This window comes from Periplaneta americana, chromosome 3 (genome assembly GCF_040183065.1).
Source record: "Periplaneta americana isolate PAMFEO1 chromosome 3, P.americana_PAMFEO1_priV1, whole genome shotgun sequence".
Lineage (NCBI taxonomy): Eukaryota > Metazoa > Arthropoda > Insecta > Blattodea > Blattidae > Periplaneta > Periplaneta americana.
The window spans coordinates 38,178,259-38,205,876 of record NC_091119.1 but is presented as its reverse complement, the minus strand read 5'-3'; the positions used below and the strand labels follow the sequence as shown (position 1 = coordinate 38,205,876).

The following is a 27,618-nucleotide window of genomic DNA, read 5'->3' as shown; positions in this document are numbered from 1 at the left end:
CTCGACTTGCTCGAAATGGATTTAACATCTGTGATTTCATTCCCCCTACCCCTGGTATCGTTGGTGTCCGTTGATATCATGCAAGCTGTCACTGATTGAAACGACAATGTTACAGTTTCATTAATGTTAATAGGATTACTAATATTGAGAATTCTCGATATTCCCAAATGTAATCTGATGCACACATAACCTGTAATGGAAGTTTGTCTATTAATTAGTATAGATTCATAGGTACCATACTGTGAAAATGTCTGTGGTGTTTTGTTGTCTTAAAAACTGTTTTGATGGTATAGGTTTATCACAAAATAGTATACCACGTAGAGAAGTTAATCCTATTGTATTGGATACGGGTCATATGGGTAAGTTCAAAAATATGTATTTACAGTTTTTGAAGTGATTACAAACAAATTATTACTGGACTGTTTACACATGTTCTACTACCTTAATTTGGCTTCCAGGTCATGAAGTAGTCATTGTAAAGAATGGACAACGTATATGTGGAAGTGGTGGTGCTTTAGCCAGTGCACCTTTGGTTCAAAGTAAGGCTTATTTTGAAGTTAAAATCCAGCAGTCAGGTAAATTAACTTTTTATACCGGATTGTGTATCTTTCTTGTTCTATAGTGTGTAGGATTGATCATTTGAATGCAGACCTAATTTATTTTGTATCTATGTTTTTAGGAGTATGGGGAGTTGGTTTAGCAACACGAAATACAGATCTTAATAGATCGCCTGGTGGACATGACGCTGAATCCTGGGTTCTGTGCTGGGATGGGGTATTTAGGCATAATAACACAGAACTTCACAAAATTCAAGATTCTGCTCAGGAGGGAGACATTTTGGTACGGATCATTTCATTTGATAGTCATGTTTGTACCCTTTACATTAGAGATAGGCGTTAATTTGTTTAATCTTTTTGAAAAATATTTTATTAAATCACGCATTTTATATTTTAAGATACACATACGCATTATAAATAACCGTGACATAAAATATAGGTAAACATCAGGGGCGAATGCTAGTCACGAAAGTTAGGCTTGCTCTTTTATTCATAGGGGAAGATGAGAGGATATAATAATCATAATTAATAAAAATAATCAGACCCACATAAATAATTTATTTTATAATTATGAAATCATTTTCAGTCATGGATCATATTCGCTTATCAGATGTAGAAGTTCGATATAATATAACAAACATGGCCAACAAAACAGTTTATCTAGTTTTTTAGACTCTGCCAATCAATGCATATTGTTGTATTGAGCTGCACTGAACGAGCGCACATTCTCTATAATGTCTGTCTTCTCTTGAACAGTCCTTCGGGAAAATGGATTTAATAATAAGGTTTCAATAAACACAATTCCGAACTCATTGCAATAGGCCTACTTCAAATTAATGTTTAAGAATTAATAATACATGCAGCAGCTAACATATGCATTCCGCCCATACAATTACATTGCACTCGCAAATCACAGCACATTCCCGCTGTCAATACTGATCTGTGTAACGTTAAATAGTCGTTGGTGTAGCTCTCGGACCAGAGCTTCAAACAACACATAACAGAAGCATGTGCGCCTAGGACGGACTGAGGAGGAAGGCACTTGTGTGCGCATCATAATCTCGCTATTTCTACATCTTTCCTGTAGCTCCGAGAAACGAGCAAGCATTGCGATACTTGCGGTGTGCAACCTGTGGATGGTATTACGCCTATACAATATTCCAAAAATCAAAATAAATTTTAATGCACGTAATCCCATTTTGAGAAATACATATTCTACGAAAATATTGGGCTTGCGCAGCAAGCGTAGCATGCCCTGAGAAATCGCCCCTGGTAAAAATTAAGGTGGTTGGTAAAATATGAATAGGTCATAAACAGTTACCTGGCATTCTTGCTTTCTTTCTATTTAATTATGAGTATTTCAACGCCATTTTAATGCACTAAAGACTTCACGGAAGTTTCCAAGTACCCGGTACTCGTTACATAAGCTGTTAAGTCAGCCATTGTTGTATAATCATACATCCCTGGACCAAAAATATATTACAAACAGACTAGAATCACATCTAGTAACAAACTATTAAAATTCTTTTCAGAAATAAGCCACTGTGTAAACACAAAAACGACTTATGTAACGAGTACCGGGTGCTAGGAAACTACTGACTTTGCTCACCATTATACACCTTCACATCAGAAAAATCACAGACGCCCATTTTGGCTAACCTATTCCTGAGGTAGTTCCTTTCATACTCCTCTTATACACATTGCATATACGAATCTCTGACAGGTTAGGTTTGGTTTAGTATGCCTGGCAAATACGATCAACTGCTTCTCCACAAAAAAATCCCTTGTGAATTAAACTATTTTCACTTTCAAAATCACCGGAACTACCCAAGCGCTAGTTTCATCGTGATACCAACAAGACACCATTTATGAGACAACAGTATCTCTATTAAGAGTAAAAAATTAAATCCGTGACATGACAGGTCATGAAGAGCCAAGGTTGACGTTCACATGCCTCAGCAGATCATCCAACCAGAACAGAGGTATTGCTTGGCTAGCATGATGATTCCCCCAGCCGTTAAAGCTGGTTTTCCTAGCCACATTTTGCTACTTATTATAGCTCCTCAAATTAATCGCCATGCTGTGTAAGCACCGGCCCCATACACTGGCCAGAATTTCGTTTTTATGAAATGTCTGAGTGAAAATGTTGCATTTAGTCCTATTTTAAATCAAAATATAAAAACAGTATTATTAAGAAATAATTCATATATTAATTCTAAATATCACTTAACATGAATAAATAATAAAATGGCATATTAGTACAGTGTTCCTATGCAGATCGGTTCCTCTCTAACCTACGAAACAAAGTCTGTGATTGTATGTCAGCATATGGACAAGTCCATGCATACTTCCTTTCGCAGATCATTCCCACTCCATCCTTTACCGCTTAGCTTTCTCAGGACGAGCTCTCCACACAACTGTCTGGGACCAATCTGCATAGTAACTGTCTGTATTTGTGCCTTTGATGTGAAAATTTATCTTTCTTGTTTCCTTCTCTGCAAAAAACTTTCAGGATTTTGTCTAAGCTACTCTTACTCATTTTATATTCAATGGACACCCTCCCATATCCTGATTCGACCACAGATATGCTGCCATTCGTGCCCACAATGGTAGAGTGTCTATATGTCATGTTGGGGGTGAATTTCTCGTCATGGAGTGGGTGCAATTCATCGAATTCGCGGAAAATTGAACCAGCAGGAATATCAATGGTTGCTGGAGCGCTATATGGTTCTTTATGCTAAGTTGTTATATCCTGCTGGAATACTTCAATTTCAGCAGGATAATCATCCAGTCCACACATCTCAATTGATTCGAGACTGGTTTGCGAGGAGACAGGATATCGAACTGATAGACTGGCCTCATCGCTCTCCGAACTTGAACTCTTTGGAGAATATGTGGGCACAAGTAACAAAGCATATGCGGAAAAATTGGCCCAATCTCCCTCCAAGACGTCCTGATGATTTGTGGAAGCTCGTCCAGGATGCCTGGGATGCTGTGGCTGAAAACAATCGCTATTTGAAAAGACTAGAGTCGATTCCATGCCCACTCCACTGCAAGATGTGATCGAGATGGGAGGGAAGATGGACTAAATTTGAACTGTGGCTCTTTGTTTTTCTTATTTTTTATTTAATTATTCGAATTTTCTAAGGCAGATGCCAGTAAGTTTGTTTTCTTTATGCTGCGAAAGATATTTTTGTTGAGAATAAAATTATCTTTTTTTTTCTGTTTGCAGTCATGTCATCATAAGAATAATGATAAAGTTATGGCATAATACATTCATGAACATGATGTTCATTTCTAAAACAGTCATAAGAGAGGTGGGAGCAACAATACTTTTTTTCTCTTAAAAACAAAAACAAAAAATATATAAAAAGCACTATGTTGTGTTGGAACATACGACCTCATGAATACCAGCCCGGAATGCTACCACTATGCTAGAATAGTAACATGCAGAATACTTCAATTAGGCCTACAACTGTAGATATCAGGCCACGTGATCCAACTACATGTTACATTGCCTGTCACCGAATTGTAGTGAAGATACAGTAGCATGCAAATTAATCCGAACACGACATATTTTTACATTTTCTGTCATTGTTGCCTCACAGCTGCTCATACCGCTTTAATTGACATCTGTAGTACGTGTAATTCCATTGTTGAAGGTCTGTCATTATTTTTTTATAATATGTGACATTTTGCCTGTCGTTTTGTACTTATAAGCATTTCAGTTGTGTTGAAGACTTAATATTGCAATCCTGTGTACATTCTGGCATCTTCACAAATGGATACAACTCCACGAAAACGGTCTAAAATTATAACATTAGCAGAGCATTCTTCTATGACACAGGGGTAAATTGCTGCAGAATGTCACATCGGTTTGGCTACTGTTAATTCGATCATAAAACGATACAGGGAGACTGGATCCATCACACCCCAGAAAAAAGGAAACTGTGGCCCGGAAAAGGAAGACTTCACCTGTGGATGATTGTTTAATTGTCAGGAAAAGTAAATTAAATCCTAGACTAACTGCTGTCGACTTAACCCGCAAGTTAATGGCTACCACTGGGGCGAATATTCATGTCACAACAGTGCGGCGTAGGCTTTTGGAAGCTGGACGAAGGGCTTGTAAGCCTATTAAGAAGCAACTGCTAACCCCTGTTATGTGCAAAAAATGCTTAATGTGGGCAAAATTACATCAACACTGGACAGTGAATGACTGGAAGAATGTACTTTTTTCTGATGAGTCTCTTTTCGAGGTCCACGGCCACTGTATTTCTTACGTACGGAAAAGATCCGAAAAAGTAACAGCAGCTCATCTCCAACAAGCAACCAAATACCCGCCCTAAAGTAATGTTTTGGGGTTGTTTTACATGAAGGGCCTGGAGCATTAATACCTATCAAGGGAATGATGAATTCTGACAAATATATTCACTTATTGGAAACCAGAATTGTACCCCAGCTGCAAAAATCATTTCCAGATGGCAGAGGCATGTTCCAACAAGACCTGGCACCATGCCATACGTCTCGAAAAACTACAGAATTCTTCAACAAGAAGAATATTCAGGTACTCCCCTGGCCAGGCAACTCACCCGACATCAACCCCATTGAGAACTTGTGGTAAATTTGCAAAAGAAGAATGCAAAAAATGGATTGTTCTACAAAGGAGAAGATGATTTCTGCCCTCATTGGTGTATGGTTTCGCAATGAAGAAATGAAGAATATTTGTGGGGAAATTAGTGGAATCCATGCCAAATCGTCTCAGAGCTGTTATTAGGAACAAGGGATATGACTGAGGTATGTCTTAGATCCTTTTTTTATCCCGTTTGAGTGTTTTTGCATAAGTAATTACATTGTTCGGATTAATTTGCACGCTACTGTACACAAAGGGAAGTTAGATTCTAGAGAGCGGCCACTTTTTTTTTTTTTGACAGCTGTACAGTAGAAGAGGCAAGACCTGTCCTGTGATCCTATCATGTGCTGTGGCTATATCACCAATGGGAATGAAGTAGGAAGATAGGTTTTAGTCTGAGATGAACATCTGTGTCGGCAAATTCGTATAATGTTAACCATCATGAAACAAACTCTCTTTCTGATAGCTAATTTTTTCCCCTCTTACACAGCTCACATGCCAGGTCTCGCCTTCTCTTCTGTACATCACTGTGATTCGTTTCACACTCTTGGGTCAAAAAGTCTTGAAATTCAATCATCTTACCCTAATAAAGTTAATGACAGTCAAATGCCATGACAAGACTATCTCAAATCCAATAGTTTTCACGCACAAATTCTCTTGTAGTTTAACCAGTGGCAATGGACGAAATCTTTTCCTTCTAGTTCTGGTTCTTTCCATAGCAGCACAACAAACCCTTCTTTCTTTCCCACCATAGTAGGGGCACCATTGGTTACTACACCCTCGAGGTTGGTTAAGTGATGTTGAAATGCAGGAGCGTTTTCTTGGAGGCTTCAAGAATATTATTGCCTTTTGTTGTTCCCTTCATAAATACGAGTGCTAGCAGTTCATCTGTCACATTGAATTGTTGATCATTATCACGGGCAAAGATAGCCAATTGTACTGTATCCTTCACATCAGACCTGTGCTCTCATCTAAAACAAGAGAAAATGACGTAAATTCGGACAACCATTTTTTTTTTTTTCCAAAGTTTCTTCAATGTGATTGATATGTTCTTAGACATGTTGTACTACAGGTACCCCAGACAAATTTGTTTTTTAAACACTTATTATTTGGGCACAGAATTTGCCCAGCAGCAATAGCAATTTTTTCAGCTATTATGTAACTCTGATGCATGGTTTACTCTCTTCCCTCGTACCTTGCTGGCACTTTAAATCAATTTGGAGACGGATCATTTTGTTCACACGAAGCTTCCCTTGAAGATGATCCAAATTGGGCGCATGCTTTGTCTCATATTGTCGTTTTATATTACATTCTTTTGGTATACTGACATATTCATGACAAATTATTCACACTGGCTTATCCATAGTGTTTTCATCCCTCACATCCCTGTGAGAGACTGATAGGTTTGAATACTTGACATTAATGCCTTACTGTTATTGGGGATAGCCCCAGTAGATACAGAGGCTCTCTTTATTTATATTTATTTTTTTGCGAAAATTGTTTAAAACTGTAAGAATTCAATTTAATTCTATAGTCACGACGCTGTTATTCCTGGTGTGACTCCTCCTCTTTGCTTACGCCTTAGGAAGTGAAGGCTCTATAAAGTCTAGGTAGGTAGTATCGTTCGCTATTTTTGTTCTTTCGTTGCCGAGCTACCAGATGAGGGATCTATTTGCCAAACCATTATCATGTCGTAGCTCCTATGATAATAAATCAAATGCACTGTAATTCACCAAATAATTGAGCGGCAAATAACGTACTCGTGTGCTTTCTGCAAACGCCAACGAAAGAGCCAAAATGGCGGGCGATTGTATTAAGTATTTATCAAGCCTTAGGAAATGTATGACGTCTTCATGAGCGAATTACAAGACGCACACATTTAAATGTAGCCGATCTGCAACGTTATTGGCTGCTGGAAATTAGAGCGATGGGACTATAGTGTGTGTATTTACTTGCATGCACCTGATAAGTGACAGTTGAGCTTCAGCTCGCAACCAGTGACATTTAAACTAGAACACACAGGCCTACATTTGTTTACATGAAGTATGTTAGTTATTTTAGATAAATCAGTCCACACCTGTGGAGTGATGGTCAGCGTGTCTGGCCGCGAAACCAGGTGGCCCGGGTTCGAATCCCGGTCGGAGAAAGTTACGTGGTTGAGGTTTTTTCCGAGGTTTTCCCTCAACCCAATATGAGCAAATGCTAGGTAACTTTCGGTGCTGGACCTCAGACTCATTTCACCGGCATTATCACCTTAATTTCATTCAGACGCTAAATAACCTGAGATGTTGATACAGCATCGTAAAATAACCTAATAAAATAAATAAATAGATCATAGCACTCTAAATAATTTCACTGCAGTAGTATGTAATATAATTTTAAATGAGAATAGGTCACAGTTATTTAAACTAGTAGATGGAAACTGTTGTTGGTATGGAAACAGGAGATGAGATGCCATGAATGTTTTCTATATGAAATCATTTGAAATTTGAGTAAATAAAATTTTAGATTGTTCATAGTCTCTTCCATTATCATTCATTTTATCCAGTATTACAGTATGTATTTTATTTTTAGTGTCATTATTTTACAGGGAGTTTCATATGACCACATTGAGCTCAACTTCTATATTAATGGCAAACCAACAGACAGCCCTGTAACTGGTATCAGAGGCAACGTGTATCCTGCTTTGTATGGTAAGTTCATATCGAACATAACATTTTGTTGTCTGTCTGTTATACTATATCCGCTTAGAGAACGACTCTGATAGTTCTCGTGTGGAAGGGAGAGAGGAAGCGAGAGAGATGAAACACCTTGAGCTGGCCTATCCCATTACAGGGATTTGTAAACGTCTCCATGGTAACAGCTTGGCGTTGCCATGTCTCTCGGAACAGAACAACGTGGTCAGTTGCCACGCGTCCAGGCGCTAGGTGGTGGTAATAGTAAACGAAACACTTTTCATTGTCCCGCTGCGTGAGCCGAGCAGCTCCATAGCTTCAACCGTGCATATTGACAATGCCGCAAGCAACTGTCAGAGTTGTTCTCTAAGCGGATATAGTATAGCATGAAATGCCTGAACATTGACTCAATAAATATGGACTTAACTTAACAAAGACTGAAGCCAGAAGCTTCAAAACTTATACTCGTATTATTGCTGTGTTGAATTCTTTGACTTCCTTCTTGGACAGCAGCAGTTGCTGAATGCAATACAGTCAAATCAGAAATATGTAGTTGCTCAGTAATTGCTCAAGAATAATCATGCTACACCAGCTAAAGTATATTTGCCAAGACGAGACAGTGCTGTAAACACAACAGACCAGCATGATGCTGGAGCTACCAGCTATGGGTATACAGCTGCGTGCACTCCCTTTGTTTGTAGTCAGTTCAGTGTTACAGCGCACGTGGTCACACTTTATGAGCTCCTGAATTTAGCTTCATACCAGTGTTTTTTTTTTACGTTTTTTCTGTAAGGCTCAGTTTTATAAATAAGGTTAATCTAAAGATTATGTTAAACCTAAGTTAAACCTAACCATGAGTTTAACTCAACATGCCGTATTACAGAGTCTCGGTTAAGTTAAACCGTAGTGGAATACGATTGGTATTACTGCTAGGAAAGAAAAGAAGAACATCGCAACTGTTTAATTATATTATTGATTTAAAATAGCCGACGCTCGTAGAGAATCTTCATTAAGAAACATCTTTCTTCTTCGATATCAGAGAGAGTATCATAAAAAAACCTAAAGAGGACCAATACCACATACTTCAGTATGCTTGTCAGACTTAACCTCAAGTAGTTTCTTAACGCTGGCTACCAACGTTATATTCCCAAACACAATGCAACCAAACTAAACCTTGCATGACCATCTGTGACGTAACTCCATACAGAATCAACTGAGTAATGAAGTAATAATATTAGAGTTGGTATTTTATGTGTTGTCTAGAATGTTTATGAAACAGAATTCAGTCAAACAATAAAATTATTTTTACGAGTCTAGTAAAATTAGGTAATATTATTAGTGTGTTTATAAATCAGATCCCATAGTAAATCTTACCAGGAGAATGTCTGCCACACACAGTACAATGCACAATAGGTTTATGGTAGATTTATGGACACCTTCAAAATCTTCCATCATTTTCAGTATGCCTATTATCAGAGGAAAAGTAGCACAACGCAACTAGTAACTGATGCAGAGATTCAACAGAATGTTTTCAAAAATAAAAAAGAAATCATTTATCTTTTCAAATAATCTTTAAATTCAAACCCTAAAGCACATATTTTTGCACTTTCTCATTTTTCTGTTGGATGTTGTATCCGAGTTTCAATTTTTCGAAACAAGGTTAGGACTATAAGCCTAATTCTGAAGGTTAGGACTGTCTGCTTTGAAAATCTCAATCTGTTTTAAAACTTATGTTCATGTATGTATATTTTATAGTGGTGCACTCTATTTCGAAAAATTCTTGGCCGCCGTGATTCAGTAATATTGATCACTCACATATCGTCACTCATAAGTTCTTGGAAAACATCTGCAATATCCATGTGTATTGCAGGAACCGCCATCTTGCACTGTTGAGCCTTGAACTGCAGTTTAAACGGCAGAGAATTGCCGATCAAGTTAAACTCAAGTTAACTCAAGATTAACTGGTAGTTTATAATACGAAGCAGAATGTAAAACTTCAGTTTAAACTGAACGTAAGCTTTAAACGGCGTTTATAATACTGATCCTAAGTATGCGTATTTTGAATTATATCTGTTTCAATTTTATATTCGTTCAGTAATAGGAGAACTGGGAAAAATTGAAATTATTCAAATCAACTTCACACGGAGCTATGCCTGAAAGCCAGATTTGCATAATACACGTCACTGCTCGTTAACAGAAAACCACAATTCAAGTCGCACAGAGTTTGTGTGCACTCAATGTTGGATTTTTGACGATTGTCAGCCCACTTTGAGGTATGTGGATATAAAGGGAAAAATTGAGTCTGTGTCTGGTAGAGTTCCTGGGTAGCTCAGTCGGGAGCATTGGCACGTACCCGGCTCCGGAACAATTTTTTCCCTTGAAATGATTTCGTATAAAACAATTTTTATGTAAAAAAGAAAGCAAAAACAAAATTGTATTAAACATTTTTGTTTAAAATATCTTAAAGAATAACCCTCTGAAATTAATGATGTTATTTACGGTTCACTCTGTAAGTTATACCATACCGTATACTCTTTTTAAGCATTCATACTTTGATTATAGTTACTATGGACTATGTGTCTTTAGTTAACGAGCAAAAGAATGAATGAATGACCAATTAATTAATGATCATATTATATATACAATCAGTATTAAAGGTACTATAAGTTCATAACTGAGGTTTTAGAGCTCATTATGTGCAACCAGTACGTGTCTCTCAGTTCCATTTCATTTTATAACTTTGGACATACCTGCGCGAAAACAAAGATCACGTGAACACTGCATGCTTTGACTATGATGGTTTACACCAAAGCTCCTGATCTTGTTTATGGGTGGTGTCACAACTAACGGAATAGACTGTAGGTAATTGTAGGTACGGTACATTGTATGTATAGCCTATTTTTCTAAGACATGTTAGAAAATAGTTTTAATAGTGAGCATGAATAATAAATACATAATCAGTTTTACACCTCATATTAAAATGTGTTATATTTTTATTATTCATACATTATTTCCTTTGTTGTAGTTGTATCCGATAGCTATTAGTGTACATATTTGAAAATTTCTATTGTATTAAAACAAGTTACTGCTTTGGTATAAATATAAGGGTCAGAACTGTGAAGTGGATGACGCAACACCAATGAAAATTACGTCAATTGCAATTGAAGGCTCGAGGAAGAAGCACGTGTGTTCGTTTCGTCCATAGCATACTCTGTGTTTAGGCAACGAGAGATAGAAATGGAGCCTACAAGTGTCTTTGGGTACTGTGACAATTGAAGACCGAAGATCGAATCTTTGCAGCAAACTCCCCCACAGAAATCTACACTTCCACAGTGCTTTGAGTGGAGTTTGTGGTGAACTTGCAGTGGACTGTAATACAGTAATACCATGCTAATGACAAAATTGAATTACTGAAGTTCTGCTGAATGTGATGATCGACGAAGAGATTTCCATGTTTAATTCCCCCCCCCCCACAATTTACATGTTTTAAATGCAGACTTTTTTCACGATTTACATATTACTTAATAAATGATTTTTTCACGAATTACAGTAATTTTATTTACCAACTTCGACGTATTTTATCCACTGTTTTACAGTGTCCATACACATCACATGACACAAATAATAGCCTACATTAATTTTAGGTTCGAATATTCACTGAACATAAAAATTCGTGCGAACTTCATAATGTGGGAACTGTGACGACCTAGGATGTGAATGCGAAAGATTAAAACTTCTTTTTCCTCTCCCAGCCAGAAGTGCCATTGTTTTGGTATTTCTGGTTCAGTTACGAGGAATTTTACTGTACCTTGACTTGCAGAAGACGAGCAACAAGCTACCACTGCAGATTATATGGAGGGGGAAGCTTGTTCCCCTTCAACAGCATGCTGATCTAGTATGTTACATTGTTTGTTTATTTTTTCAGTTGATGATGGAGCGATTTTGGACATTGTCCTTGACAACTTCCATCATTCTCCACCAGGCGGCTTTGACAAAATCATGCTGGAGCAGAGTCTTCTGTAACACAACGCTGATGCCCAGCCTTTGTCTTTTCATCAGCTCATGTTCCCTCCATGCCTCAAGAAAGAGGAGTCCATCCGTTGTTGACATGGTAACATAACAGTTTCCCAGGTTTCTCCCAAAAACTTTTACATCTGCCTTACTACATTTATCTGAGGTATTATTTTGTATGTTTATGCTATAAGTATTCAGTTAGAGTATATCAATAATGATTTTAAAGTGTTGATACAGACCAGAATTACTCACATTCATAATATATGTATTGTATAGGAAGTTGCGAAGTGAGAAGTGAATGTAAATATGATAGAAATTCGAATATCGTATGACATTACAACTATTGGTTACTTTAGATAAAAAATACTTTCCACTCCTCAGATCTCTGTCTATGTAGAAGGTTAGGGGAGTCCGGTGTTGATTGGAATGAGAGCAGGTTTCCTGTTTTTAATGACAAAGAAGACAAGAATGTTGTTATTATTATCATACTTGTAGGTTCCTCAACATATTATGGCTGCTGCATGTTTTTTGAACATCAGTTATTTTGTCACAAGAATGGCAGAAGAAACTGGGTTTAGTACGGATCCATATGGTTTCTAACTGTCGGACTTATTTCACCTATAATTTGTATATGCCATTCTGAGTAAGGGAGAAAGCAATGGTTAGTTATTCATAAGATGATGTAGATTGGGTTCATTTCACTGCTTGTGATCAGTATAGAAATTCACGACGTTTTGGAGGTCTTCAGGTTGACAAAAGAATGTGATTGCTGGGATCGATACAGACAGCTCAGTTTCTTATGTGGATTAAATTATTTTATGCTCGACCATGCCGAAATGTAGTAATTATACACCTGGTAGTAGCCCTTTAATGCACCTCATTAAAGTACACCTATTTATTATAATTCAGTTGTTCAGCCAATGAGAAATCACCATTGTGCCATTATGAAACTGCAAGTATCAATTATTCTCGGATATGCAATCGAAAGACAATTAGCGAAAAGTTACGGAGGCTGGAAATCCAATACTGTCGCAGAAGGTTATGTTCTGTTACTATAATAATTAGCGTTAATTGTAAATAATATTCAAATAAATTCAATTTGTCATCTCGTTTTTCAATTCTAAATCAGTTTCCAGGTTATATCAAGGTCAATGACATTCATGCCTCGGAAAAAATCAATACTTTCGCGTCTGTGCACATCTCACAATTCAGGTCAGTTCCACTTCTCACTTACATAACCATAACATGAATACTTATGAATAATTTCAAGTTAGAAATATGGTCGAGCATAAAAAGTCGTATGAAACTTGCCTGTAATGGTAATTAAGACGCTCGTATGAAAATTATGAAACTCGCTTGCACTCGTTTAATAAACAAACATACTCGCGTCTTAATTACTACCATTATAGGCTTGTTGCATAATGTACTATTAACAATCCCAATGAGTAGGAATATCTAGAATTTTTGTATTAACCACCAGCAGTGGAAAAAGTGCAGTCTACACTTCTTATACATAGCTACAGTTCAAGTCACTTTCAGTTTCTAGTCTGGAGTTGTGAGACCTCTGTTTCGTGCAAATACAGTGAGATATTTTAGTTGATCTCTTTTATATTGTCAAAATGTAAAGATTTGTTAAAATGCTTAAAAAATCAGAGGTGGCTCGGAAGCTTGCAAGGCCTACAACAGAAGTCTCTTAAGAGAATAAATTAAGTTAAATAATATGTGACATAAAGTGTATCAATACAGAATTATTATTGTAGGGAGTATACAATTACATCATTTGATATCATCATCTTATATTTCTCGATTCTATATTAACGAGGTAAATTTGTAAATAAATATTACATGTATTGTGGTATAACAGAAAAAAGATCACTACTAATTACACTATGAACCTGTACCATAAAATAGCATTAAATGATTGCTTTCATACACCAACCTATGCCTGAAATTAAATAAAAAACCTTAGCTTACCAACTTTGCTCACCTTGGTGAACTTTACCACATATAGAAAATATATATTAACAACCGAGTTAAAGAAAATCTCGAAAAAAGTTTAATACTTCTAAGATAAGATGGCCACAGTGGCATCACATATGCGGTACATTTCATACTGAAACCTTTTATTATTATGTCTGCCGAGTTAGCTGTGTGGTAGCGTGTCTGCCTCCAGACTAGCTGGCACAGGTTCGGGTAAAATTTCTACCTCAGGACTAGGAGAGATGGCGGTGCACAACTTCTAATCACTAGATTGCGCACCAATATTCCTGAGTTAAGTCCCAAATCTTTCAGCAATGCAGAGAAGCCATATGTCAATCTTTATAGTGATTCATCCATTGGACGGGGACGTTAAGCCTGGCGGCCCCCTTGGTGCTATTCAACAGGAATAGGCTATGTGCTGACACCGGGTTTCCCCATCTTCATCATTATCATCACTTATTCCATACACTACACTTACACGAACACACATACACTCACCCTAATACACGATATAACTCTCCACAGATACTACACATGTACAACGTGACCCGCCGAAGTGATGTGCAATTAGAAAATGGGTCACAGTCCTGCCATCTAGCCACAACATGCGGAACCCAAATCAAGTAAAGTGAAGTGGATAGGCATTGGACACATATACACATACACACCACACACACACCTTTTATTACTTCCACAGAACTTAATACAGTTTATTATGGAGTTACAGTTTAATATAAAATTTCTACCTCAGGACTAGGAGAGATGGCGGTGCACAACTTCTAATCACTAGATTGTGCACCAATATGCCTGAGTTAAATCCCAAATCTCTCCGCAGTGCATATGAAGAGAAGGCATATGTTACTGTTGATAGTGATTTGTCCGTCAGATAGGGACGTTAAGACTGGTGGCCCCCTTGGTGCTATTTGACAGGAGTAGGCTATGTGCCGGCACCGAGTTTACCCTTTCCCCTTCCTCATCTTCATCACTCATTCCCGACATTACACTTACACGAACACTTACACATACACTCACCTTAGTACACGACATAACTCTTCACAGATACACATCATGTACAGCGTGACCTGCCGAAGTGGTGTACAACTAGAAAATGGGTCACAGTTCTGCCATCTATCCGCAGTATGCAGAACCCCAATCACACAAGTGAAGGGGTGGGCATTGGATACACACACACACACACACACACACACACACAATTATTACAGTAGAATCCCTCTTATCTGGCACCAAAGGGGCCAGCTAGTTCTGGATACGAGATTTTTCCGGATAATTGAATAAATATCAGTATATACAAAAAAAAAAGTTCATATTTCATGGTGCTAAATGTTGAAACTGCAACGATGTGAAGCTTATTTCTCTATCACTTACTCATAACTAAATAAACATAAAAACTGTGTGGATTTTCTTTATTAAAACACATCACACAACATAAATAATACACTAATTTTAGGTTCGAATATTAACTGAAAACGAAATTTCGTGCGAACTTCTAATGTGGCATAACTGATGGCCCAGACTGGCAATGTGGCATTTTTTTTTTTTTTTTTTTTTTTTTTTGCCCAGCCAAAAGTGCCGTTGTTTTGGTATTGCCGATTATTTGGGTGCCAATTACGAGGGATTTTACTTTATTATGCAATTCAATTTCAACTAGCTGAGATAGCTTTGTTTCAATGTTATTTATTCAATATCCAGAGAACACCATGGGAACTCTGCAGTTACAGTTTTCTTCTTTCAGAACACAAATGATACAATATTCTTCAGTTCAATTAATTAGTCTTTCTTCTCAGGCCATATGCCCTTTATCCAATGACTGATTCAATTGGTTTATGAAATTGATTAGTTGATTACATGTTGTTGTTTTATAATGTCAGGCGTTTGACAATAAAGTCATTTGTCCTCTTGCACTCCAATACTTTTCAAAGATATTGTCATGGTCAGCCACTGAAGCACAGATTTTGAGGTGTTCTGAATCCACTTCTTGATTTGAATTGCACAATGAGCAGTCAGGGGACTGATATATTCCAATTCTATGCAGATGCTTGGCCAAACAATCATGGCCTGTTGCCAATCTCAACGCAGCTACAGACGATTTGCATGGTAAATCAGGAATCAACTGTGGATTATGATGCAGAGAGTTCCTTTTTTTCCCTTGAGATTGTGTTATCAAATTTTGTTGGGTTGAAGTATGTAGATTTAATAAATCTTTTCACAGAGTAATAGGTAGCTTTAATAACAGGTCTGTAAGTAACAGTGCTGCCCTTCTTGCTAAAGCATCCGCATTCTCGTTTCCCAGGATTCCACAATGGGATGGTATCCATTGGAATACAATTCTTTTATTGAGTGTTATTAATTGAGAGAGCATTTTAGTTACTTCTGGTGTTTGAGATGAAGGTGTGTGTCTAGAGACTATTGATAAAGAACTCTGACTGACATTTGAAATAACATTTAAAATATATTAATGTTGTAAGGAACTCTTCAGAGGAACTTTATAAGTAGCCTATGTTAACCAGATCCGAGGGATAGCATACATAGAATCACTTTCTCGACCTCAAAGAATCTGAAAACTGTAATTTCCGTGAAAAATTCGAATTTTCTGGAGTATCACAATATGTACTTATTTATATTTCGTACAGTGAGGACCCACTGGTCGCCACTGATGTAAATCTGAGATATTCTGATCTAAGACCGTACTCAGATATGGACTGGTTAAATGGTTGGGTTTTTCTGAGAGTTTTCTCTAACTGTAAGGCAAATGTCAGGTAATTCATATCAAATTCTCGGTCTCATGTCGGCAAGATACTGTACCATCTTGCTACCATTAGTTTCACCAACACTGGATAACCTCGTGGTTGGTACAATGTCGTTAAATAACTATTAAAATAAAAATATGATGAAGAATAAATGGGGATGGAAAAATCTGGAGCTAGAAGTCAAGTTTACTCCCAAAACTTGTTTATTATTGGCTGAGAAAAATTCGCCCTGGCACTGGGAACCAAACCCAGAATCTTAAGTTCTACATTCTGAGTGCTCTACCACTGAGCTATGGCGGGGCTTCATCCACAGCACCAGATCGAACTTCTCTCCTTGGTTTTTTGCTTCTATAGACCCAAAACGCACCAGCACTTCCACATTATTGTTTACTTTAACTATCACATCGTCACCATAAACTAAAGCTTGGACATAAACTTGTAACATCCGATTTCTTCTTTCTTGTCCACTGTTGTACTGGCTTTCTGAAATGTTAATAGAAAATTATACATATTTTTTGTGTTGCAACGTTTGTACTGATGTTGATTGTCGTTTGAGATATGGTGGCTTACTTGAAAAAGAAGAACAAGCATTTTTAGGTTATGTGAACCATTTGAACTTTTACGTTATATATTTAGTTACCGATATTCATTTTTGTGACTGGTATAGGCTGTAATTTACAAAATATGACGAATGTGTAGTGTGCCAGGTTGTATATCAGTTATTACCATTCAAGTAAGGAAGGACCCACTTCATCATTTGTTTTTCCTTGTGATAAAGAAAAACTAGAAAAATGGATTCGTGCTATATGCTGTGCAGATTTTGAACCTGGTAAATATGCTTACGTCAGCTTTTTATAAACCTTTAGAAAATGAAAGTCGAAGAAATGGGCGTTGGTTTATATGACAAATGTACAAGTCTACATGTGTGGAGTTAATGGTTGTTGTTAGAAAGGTCTGCCATATTGAGGGAAGTCCCATTTTGGAAAATAATTGTTCATAAATAAAATTAATAACAAGGGCTAGGATTTTGATGAAATTGCATCTTTTTTCTAGTAAGCCAGAAACATAGCTGCTTTAGTATTTATATGTTATGTGATAAACTGAGTGTTTCAAGACATATTTGTTAGGGCATTTTTTTTTGCATTTTTTGCCTGTTTCAACTCATAAGTGCATCTTTTGTTTTATTCGGTCATTTTTGAGGCATTTTCATTTAATTTTGGCCATAAATCCCCATTATTAATGTAAAATAATGTTTATTTCCTTTGATATTTTCTTTGCATATTTTGTCCATTGTATAATATTTTAATCGTTTTTGTACACAAATATTGCCATTTTAACGTAGTACACCCCATGTAATGGATCAGTCCAACCACCCTTCACTATAGACTCCTCTATACCTGCTAATTCCGGATGATTGACCTTGTGGTAGACTACATGAAAACTAAAAGTAAAGTAAATCCATGGCGCTACAGCCCATGAAGGGCCAAGACCGACCAGCTGACTGCTGACCTCACGTCCACATGCCGACACAGAGATGAACGATCATACATGGAAACTACATCAGATAAAATAATTAAAGTGTACTACTTATAAAAAATTATGTAAAATTTAATTTAATTACTAGTCTAAATATTAAGTAGTACAAAACCTCTTTTCCTACTAAGCCAATTATGTAAGATCAATTTTTAGAGCATTTTAAGGGCATTTTTTAATGATTTTTAGGTCATAAATGCATTATTTTTAGGACATTTTTTCATGATTTATAGGTCATCAAAATCCTAGCCCTATTAATAACATTGTGTACTCAAACAAATGCAAAATAATTATATTTACAGCAAAATAATTCTCCTACAGCCACCATAAAACTTAGATGAGTAGGCCTTATTCATTTGAGTTTTTATTATACTCTAAGTGTAAATTTTGTTGTATTAAAATTATTTTTGAAAGTGTTTATTTAAAGTTTCGGTATCTAGGGCACTTTTACTTCATTTTTGTCATATGTAAAAAAAAAATAGTATTGATATAGAAGTTAACCTACCTGAGTGCGAGGCATAGTACGTCTGCTGTGATGTCACAGCTGCTGGTATAAGATCTGTATAACTTTATGATGGCCGCAGTCCATTATTACACAGGGGTGCAGGTATATGTACAAGCTACTGGACGACTCCATTAATATGAAGAGGTGTTTACGTTGTTTTGAAAGGGCAATGTATGTCTGTAATGCTACAGTGTTAAAAAAAATACATGTATTTTATTACCTTAATTCAAGTATAAATGTTTCATGTGATCGTTGGGATATCCTTAAACCCCATATCAATTTATTATATCACTTTACAGGACTCCACTGGTACTACACTCTGATATGGCTGCCTTGTTCACCTTGCATTAGAGCCGCCTCTGAAAAAGATCCAAAAACAAGTATTTTATATTTCTGGGTATTACTGCTGTGAACAGTTATTTATTTGCTTACAACATTAAATTTTGGTTCCACCATATTGCATTTTCAATGTTGTAATTCTCATTTGTTGATTACTCAGAGATCTGGAAAATGGCTGTTACATGAAACATGCATTGAGTGGTGTTATGTGAATTCAAGATCAAATTACTGTTAGCTTTAATGGAATTGTTTCAGATATTAAAACAACAATGTCAAAGATTTTGAATATATATGTGATAAATGTTTAATTGGAGGGAATTCACGTTGGTTCGTGGCCTAACAGAATTCCTGTCCCATTTTTGGTTTGAAGGGACTCTGAGAACAGAACCATTCAACTAAATTGTTGTGAATTCATGGAACTAACCTGCTTGCTAGGATGACATTGAAACTTAACGTGAATGCACACAAACTTGCTTATTTTTGGATAAAGATTGTACAGGCCTAGTAAAATATTGGTGAGTTTTCAGGAATATAAATACCGGTATTTGAAATGTGCAAGATTGTGTTCATTCAAAATGGCACATGTTGGGGTCCTAGGAGAAGCTAAAACATTAAAGTGATTGTGTGTGTGTGTGCCGTATGTTACACATTACCAGTAGCAATACTCGTTTTAGATGTTAAAAATGAGATTCTTTTTGTAGGCAGGACCTACGAAATTGGTTACATGCATCCTTTATATTTTCTTATGATTCAAAATGCATTTGTCAGTAAATCATCATTAATTTTGCAGTTTAGTTTCCAACTGTGTTTGAAGTACAATTTATTTCGTAACTTTATTTATTAAATTGTTTTGTTACTAGTTAGACGAAGTATATCACTATACAAATGCTCTCTCATATGCTCTAAAAAAGCTGAACATAGTTATTTATGAACTAATTTAAAATTTCTGTTTTATTGGATCTATAGTTCATAAACATTTTTCCACTACCTAGTTCAAAATTATGCCATTTTTTTATTGTTTCAAATTTCCAAATTTTTATCGTTTTTTTATGCTGTGCAAAAAAAAATTGCATGTTGTTTAAACAAGATAAAGTTTGCAAACTTGAAACAATTCAAATCTAAGAAAGATAATTAACAAAGTTTCAGATGTGCTATTCAATATAAAATAGCCTACAACATGATTATTAATTTTTTACAATAATTGAATAGGTATGTCCGTCAAATTGCTTATCAAAATCACAATGCTATACAACATTTACAGTGTTAAACGTTTTCGACATAACTGCCATCTTCAGAACACGTAACAATACAAGAATATGAATACTTCGTGTGCAAACATTATGGCTAAGATACATGTTGATTACATATTAAAATATTTAAAACTAGATTGTATATGAATGGACATATAAAATGAATCCTGAATGATAAAATAAAAATTACATGATTAAAAAAAAATATATATATATAATCTTTCTGCATAAGTTAGCACATGGTGCGATTGTCAGTCAGGTCGTTAAAAGTGATGTGGAACAACTGTCAGTTTCGTCGTAGCAGACAATCAACACAGGACTCCTCTTAACCTCCACATCACTTTTAACTACACTTACTTACTTATTTACTTTACTTACTTACTGGCTTTTAAGGAACCTGGAGGTTCATTGCTGCCCCCACATAAGCCTGCCATCGGTCCCTATCCTGAGCAAGATTAATCCAGTCTCTACCATCATATCCCATCTTCCTCAAATCCATTTTAATATTATCCTCCCATCTACGTGTCGGGCTGCCCAAAGGTCTTTTACCCTCCGGCCTCCCAACTAACACACTATATGCATTTCTGGATTTGCCCTTACGTGATTTTTAACTACATACCAGTCAAAAGTTTTCGATCACCTATCACAACTATGGATTTGTGGTTAAAACAGAGATTTCGTTTTGAATAATCTATTATAACATAATGCTAGAGAGAGAAAATATTTATTTTGTTGGTCTATTTAGTTTTTTAGATGTGTTTGTACATTGAAACAATGTTTATCCTATGTAATTGTTTTCATAGCTGATTGAAAACTTTTGACTGGTAGTGTACCTGACTGACAGTTGCACCGTGTGCTAACTTCTGCAGGAAGATAGTATATACAAGTGGCAACTGGATACAATAACCACTTCATTTACAAAATATGTTTCACAAACAAATGAAAAATGAAGAAAGAAGTAATAATAATATATTTTATTTTACCTGGCAGAATTAAGGTCTTGAGGCCTTCTCTTCCACTCATCCAGGTCTACAAGTACATAAGTAATAATGTGAACATACAAAGAGTGATTTACCCATCTCAAGGCTACAAGGGTGTTCCAGTTACAGAAATAAAATATTTCAGGAGATTCGAAGAGAGATTCTATACAGGTTTTATAAAGCTTCATTGGTTACCATAAACATGTCTGCAGACGAGAAAAGTAGCTTCATTTCCATATTGCTATTTATTCTAACTTCTCAAATGGTCGAAGTTTCTACCTCTTACACCCTCCTCCATCCTCTGCTTTCACAAGTATAGAGTGGGGCTGAAATGAGGGTAGTGTTTCATAGTGCAGAATCTATTACAATACAGAACGTAGAAGTTAAAAATGATATAAAATATTACAATACTTCGTAAATAGGTGAAGTGGTTCGTGAGCTTCACCTAAAAAACCGCCACTGATTACTCTACATCTTTCTTGGCGATTTAATTATCAACAATGCTGCAATGTGCTGAAACCCGTTGATTTTTTTTGGGGGGGTTTTGACTAATGACCCACGCTTAGGAATCAGTTCTGTAGACCATTTTGAGCATAAAATGTCATATGAACATGGGTCTGATTATACCATTACGGAGTTACAGCCGATTGAATCGTATGAAAATGGCAGTGGTTTTGAGAAAAACTAAGAATTATTCACTTAATCAATCAATCTTCTTAATGTATCCAGCTGTTTGCTGACAACATAAAGTCCACTATAGTCCACTATAGTCTATTCAGTTGTTGTTTTTCACGAGAAATGAGGGATATTTTGATCGGTGTTCATTATAGATGCCTGTTGCTAGTAGTCAGAGTTGGGGTGTGTCAATATATACTGCAGGGCTGTGTCTTCTGCAACTGGTACTGATGATTTTAATTTACTTCTTTTGTCGTTTATGGATGGACAGTATAGAAGAATGTGTTCCAGATCTTCATCATGATTATTACACCACAGACAAGTAGGATTATCAGAAATGTGAAATTGGTGTAGGTACAATTGTGTGACAATGTGACCTGTTCTGGCTCTTGTTAAAAATGTTTGAACATGTCTGGGTAAGTTTTTGTACATTTCCAGGTCACTTGATTTCTTTTTTACAGACTAAAATTTTTCCTTTGTCAGAAGAGAGCCAATTGTTGATCCATAGGTTTGTAAAATGAGACTTTACTGAAGCAAAAGCATTGGATAGAGATATCACTTGAAGAGGTGTTGGTTGCAAATATGTTGCCTGTTTTGCAATACTATCGACTTTCTCGTTTCCAGGTATACACAATGACTAGGTATCCATTGAAATGTTATTTCCTTTTGGAGTTATTCACTTAAAATACACAAAAATATTAATTCAAAATACTGTATTAATCATAAAGGTTTACATACCTCAGTGTGAAAGCAGATTTTCAAATAAACCTCCATCCACTTCAATGCACTTGGCCACACAGATGTGAATAGCATGCATGCATGTCGTTGATGAGCGCAGCTGATAATTGCCAGGCCTATCTTCCTCTTCTCCCCCGTACTTCACATCACAGCTCAACTCCACTTAGTTTACATTCCAATGTTTGTATTACGATGCAACTCGAAAGCTGGATTTACAGTACAATGTTTGGATTTTTACGAATAACTTTCAAATTAATGATAATAGGACATATGTTCATATGACATTTTATGCTCAAAATGGCCTATAGAACTGATTCCTAAAGTGTGGATCATTAGTTGTGAATCACCCTGTATTTACACTGGGTGAACAGTATAGAGCAGAACAGGTTTCACAGCTCTTAGCCGGCAGGCTATGTGCGCGGAAGTGGGGGACTCAAGGCTGCATGAGGCTTCATTGTGAGTTGAACTCTTGCAAATGTGGCACGTGTTTGTTAGGTGATGCAATACAGTGTGTATTAAGTGAAATGGCTCAATTCGGGTACTGGTATTCTGTTCCACAAAAGGTATTCATTTGTGATTCATACGTCCGTACAGAATCTGCAAGTGCCAAGGAGATTATTTCAAGAGAGATTTCCTGATGTTCAAGTTCCAGGTCAAACTACGATTATAGATTAGTAAATAAATTACCTGAAATGGAAAGTCTTCTTGATAAGCATAAACCACGTACAGTACTCACAGAAGAAACTCTAAATAACATTGGACACACTCTGGAAAGGTCTCCTAGAAAATCACTTGGACGTATTTCTCAGCAAATGGAAATTTCCTATAGCTCTGTTCGAACAGCTACAAAGTTACTGAAGTTACAGCCTTATAAACTTACTGTAGGCAAATTTCCTAACCAAGTGCCAGAAATGCTTGAACAACGAAGGGAGGCACTTCCAACATCATCTGGCACGATAATGTGAGTACTTTTATTTTTAAGGTCTATTGTTTGTTTAAATAATCCATGGCACTACAGCCCAAGAAGGACCAAGACCTACCAGCTAGCTGCTGGCCTCATGGCCACATGCCGAAGCAAAGGTGGACGATCATCCAACCAGAATGGAGGTATCATGTGGTTAGCACGATGAGCTCCCCAGTCGTTATAGCTGATTTGCGTAACCGGATTTCGCTACCTATCATAACTCCCCAAGTGTATCACGATGCTGGGTGGGCACCGGTCCCATACACGGGCCGAAATTTCATGAGAAAATTTCTTCCCCCGTGAGGACTCAAACCAGCACGCATTCCATAACGCGAGTCTTAGGCAAAATGCCTTAGACCACGACGCATTACATTGTTTTGTTTCTTTGTTAGAAATAAATTGAGCAACAAACCATAGTGTATATTTACTGTCTTGATAATGTGAGTACTTTTATTTTTAAGGTTTATTGTTTGTTTCTTTGTTAAAAATAACTTATGCGACAAACCGTAGTGTATATTTACCTCAGACTTCTTGTCATCCGCCTCTGCACGCATAGCAAGCTGGCCGGCTAAGAGCTGTGAAACCTGATCTGCTCTATACTGTTCACCCAGTAGTTACTATAGTTTCTATGTTGAAGTCTGCCTGAGTGGCGCAGTCGGTATAGTGCTGAACTTCTGTCCCCGAGGTTCTGGGTTCGATCCTGTTTCAGGTCGATGACATTTAAGTGTGCTTAAATGCGACAGAATCATGTCAGTAGAGTTACTGGAATGTAAAAGAACTCCTGCGGGACAAAATTCTGGCACACTGGTGATGCTGATATCACCTCGGCAGTTGCGAGCGTCATTAAATAAAACAATTTAATTTCTATGTTGAAAATACCGTTTCTCATCTAATCACCAAAGATGAGTATGCTCATTACTTGGATGGTGACCTTAGGAATACTGTGTGTTATTGGCACAGAACATAGTAAAAATTTCACATTTGACCAGCCACTTGAGCTGAAGAGATTAATACAGAAAAAAAAAATGCAAGTTAATTAGGTTTTCAATGCATTTTATGCACAAATCCAAAGTGGCATTGAATTCTTAATATTTGAAGGGGAATATAATCTATACCAGTAAGTTTTAAGTTAATGTACCAGTACTACATATAACAAAATATATTTACTTTTTATGTAGTCTCTGAGACAGTTTTAAATTTACTGGAATTAGAGTGTTAGGTCTACAGCATGTATTTGAGTGTCATGCAGACTTTTATTCCTAAGATGTAACAAGCATTCCCTTCGTAGTTTACGTACTAGAAGTGAAAGCAACCTGATTTTAAGTAGGGAATGTTAATTTAAAACACAGTATTTGATTTACATATTCATTTTCCAAATCCTTGACTTTACAGGAAATCTGAAATGAAGTTGATTGAATGAATGAGATGAGATTCATACACCTGATATTTTTGTGTTTGACACTCGCGATCTAGTAGGAATGTGATGAACTGGGCTCTTAGGTTAGCCATATGACTTTGTATAAATAAAACTAAAATCTGGTAGCTAACAATGAAAACTGTATATTCAATAATGGGCATCAGCCAAATTAATCTTCTTTGCCTAATCTGAAGACTTTTATTCCAGGAAAGTAGTTTGTTTGCTAATATTTGAAGTAATATATGACTAACCTCCATTTTTAAAGTCTGATATTTAAATGTTTTCTTTTAAAATATGTTTATTTAGTTTGTTAGTATGTGGTTTTTTCACATCTATTTGTAACTTAGTATTATAAACTGATGTATATAACATAAAGATTGGTGTGCAGTTTTTTATTTTGTAATAATGTACTGATTATTATTATTATTATTATTATTATTATTATTATTATTATTATTATTATTATTATTATTATTATTATATACAGCTAACATATATATTTGTGGAAAAGTATGGAAATATTTTTTTCCTTGTAATAAGTTGTCTGTATTGTTCCCTCTTGCAACAGGGTCAGAATAAGGCAAGTACATTTACCATTAAGATAGTTCATAAAATATGGAATTTTGTTCATTATTTAAATAAGAATAATATATATTTTATTAATACATATAGTGAACACTGTAAAATTGCATTTGATCTCTTTGATCGTAGAAATGATTAAGAATAACTTAGAAAGATATGTACTCTTAACAGCAATACATGATTGATTGCTCAAGTAATCGAATATTCCTTGCCTTTCTGATGACGGAGCTGGTGTATAACTCCGAAACTTGAGATGCTTTTTCATTGGTAGTGACCTGAAAATTTCTCATTTGCGAAATCCGCGAATTCTTAAATTGTGGGGTAGAAAGTATTTCTCATCATCTGTAAGTTGATTTAGCATGATTTTCTAGCAGGCAGAATTAAAAGTGCAAAAAAATGCGAATTTTCTATCAAATTGCGAAATCACGACAAAAATGCTATTTAATAGCGATGTCAGTAAAGCACAGCATATATACCCCTTTATCTTTATGTCTGCTCAATTCGATAAATTTCATATCGATAATAACGGTCCGATAATTGATGTCTACATATCGTAATATCGATTATCAAGTCCTATATTCGATATTGTTAAGTTTGTCTTTCTAAACACTAGAAAGAGGGAACATAAGTAAGCCTGTCTTCAGTTTCACAATGTTATCTTTTGAGAAATGAAAGGTAGAATGCACAAAGTTTTCTTTGGAAAAAAATAGATGCTGATTTGGAAAAAAAGTAGATACTAATTTCAGAAAAATAGATGTTAATTTTGAGAAAAATAGATGCTAATTTTGATGAAAATAGATGCTAAAATTTCACGTTCCTATTCATTGATATATTTTACAAAACAAGAGAAAAACAAATATGACCACCATATCGAACACTGTGAACATCTTAAACTAATTGCTTTATCAGTTCATCGTATATGTGATGTATAAGAAGAGATTATGACATTACAAAATATAGACAAAAGTCTTGGAAGTATTAGACAATTTTATCGTAGAACAAAAAAAAATAAGATGACATTGATTATTCAGAGTCTTGATGAAATGATAAAACAACACAGAAAGAAATGGATGAGTCATTAGGCAAATGGATCATGGTGAGATTCTAAATTATTTATCTAGACTACAAACATGTTGGAAAAAAAATCGATATACCAAAAAAAAAGTAGCATTATTCAAATGTTGGCAACATGACAGTTTTTAGCATGAAATAAAATCAAAGAGACATTCATTTTGTTTTAATCATTTGGAGCAATTTATGAAGTATAGCCAATGTTCTTATTCTGACTCTGTGAGTGAATGAACTAAGGTACCACTACAGTTTATGTAAAAATATTCAGATTTATGTGTTCTTTTATATTGTAGAGATATGTAGCAATCAACTCAAATCGTTTGCAAAGTAACACTTGTACAGAATTGTATGAGTGACAGAATGTTCTGTCTTGTCATATATTTTTCAATGTACATACAAGTTATTCTCCAATGCTGATGTATTACTTGGACCCATTTCTCTCTTTTCATCCATCCTTTTGCTATCCTTTCATTGTTAGATTACGAATATCATATTTCGAAGCAATGAGTGTGTAAATACTAGGACCACAGATTGTTACTGACAGGTTACTATTTGCAGAATTTTTCCGACATGAAATACAGTAGAGAAGTTTACTTTTCAAGTCAGTAAGACTGTAAAAAATTACTATAATTATCGAAAGGACGATAATGTAATAATTTAAATTCATATTATGATAATTTGTTCAAAAAAATATAGACCTATCAAAATATTTTTAATTTAGGTTATAACTTACTGTGAGGTCACAAAGTGGGCGTATGCCCTCCCTCCCCCTATGTATTCTTATTTCACTTACTTTATGAATGTTGAATGTAATGTTTATACAGATGGATCTCTAAATCCTAATAATGGGACATCAGGAGCAGGGAATTATATTCCAAAATGTCAAGAAAGTTATTTCATACCATGTTCATCCTCCTCCAGTCTTGACACTGAATTGCAG

The 27,618-nt window shown here is 35.8% G+C and overlaps 1 protein-coding gene across 2 annotated transcripts; it reads left to right on the top strand.

The window, feature by feature from the left end:
- Positions 1-27,089, top strand: LOC138695944 (SPRY domain-containing protein 7). Of its 2 annotated transcripts, XR_011331204.1 has the most exons (6): positions 1-359; positions 459-575; positions 680-840; positions 7,778-7,880; positions 11,788-11,973; positions 18,962-27,089. XR_011331204.1 is itself a non-coding variant. In XM_069820348.1 (5 exons), the coding sequence occupies exons 1-5, from the start codon at positions 248-250 to the stop codon at positions 11,883-11,885; spliced, it is 591 nt and encodes a 196-aa protein (XP_069676449.1). In that variant the 5' UTR covers positions 2-247; the 3' UTR covers positions 11,886-17,263. The 2 variants fall into 2 exon arrangements, 1 of the variants encoding a protein (XP_069676449.1); XM_069820348.1 differs by lacking the exon at positions 18,962-27,089 and having other exon boundaries at positions 2-359; positions 11,788-17,263.
- Positions 27,090-27,618: the final 529 nt, after the last annotated feature.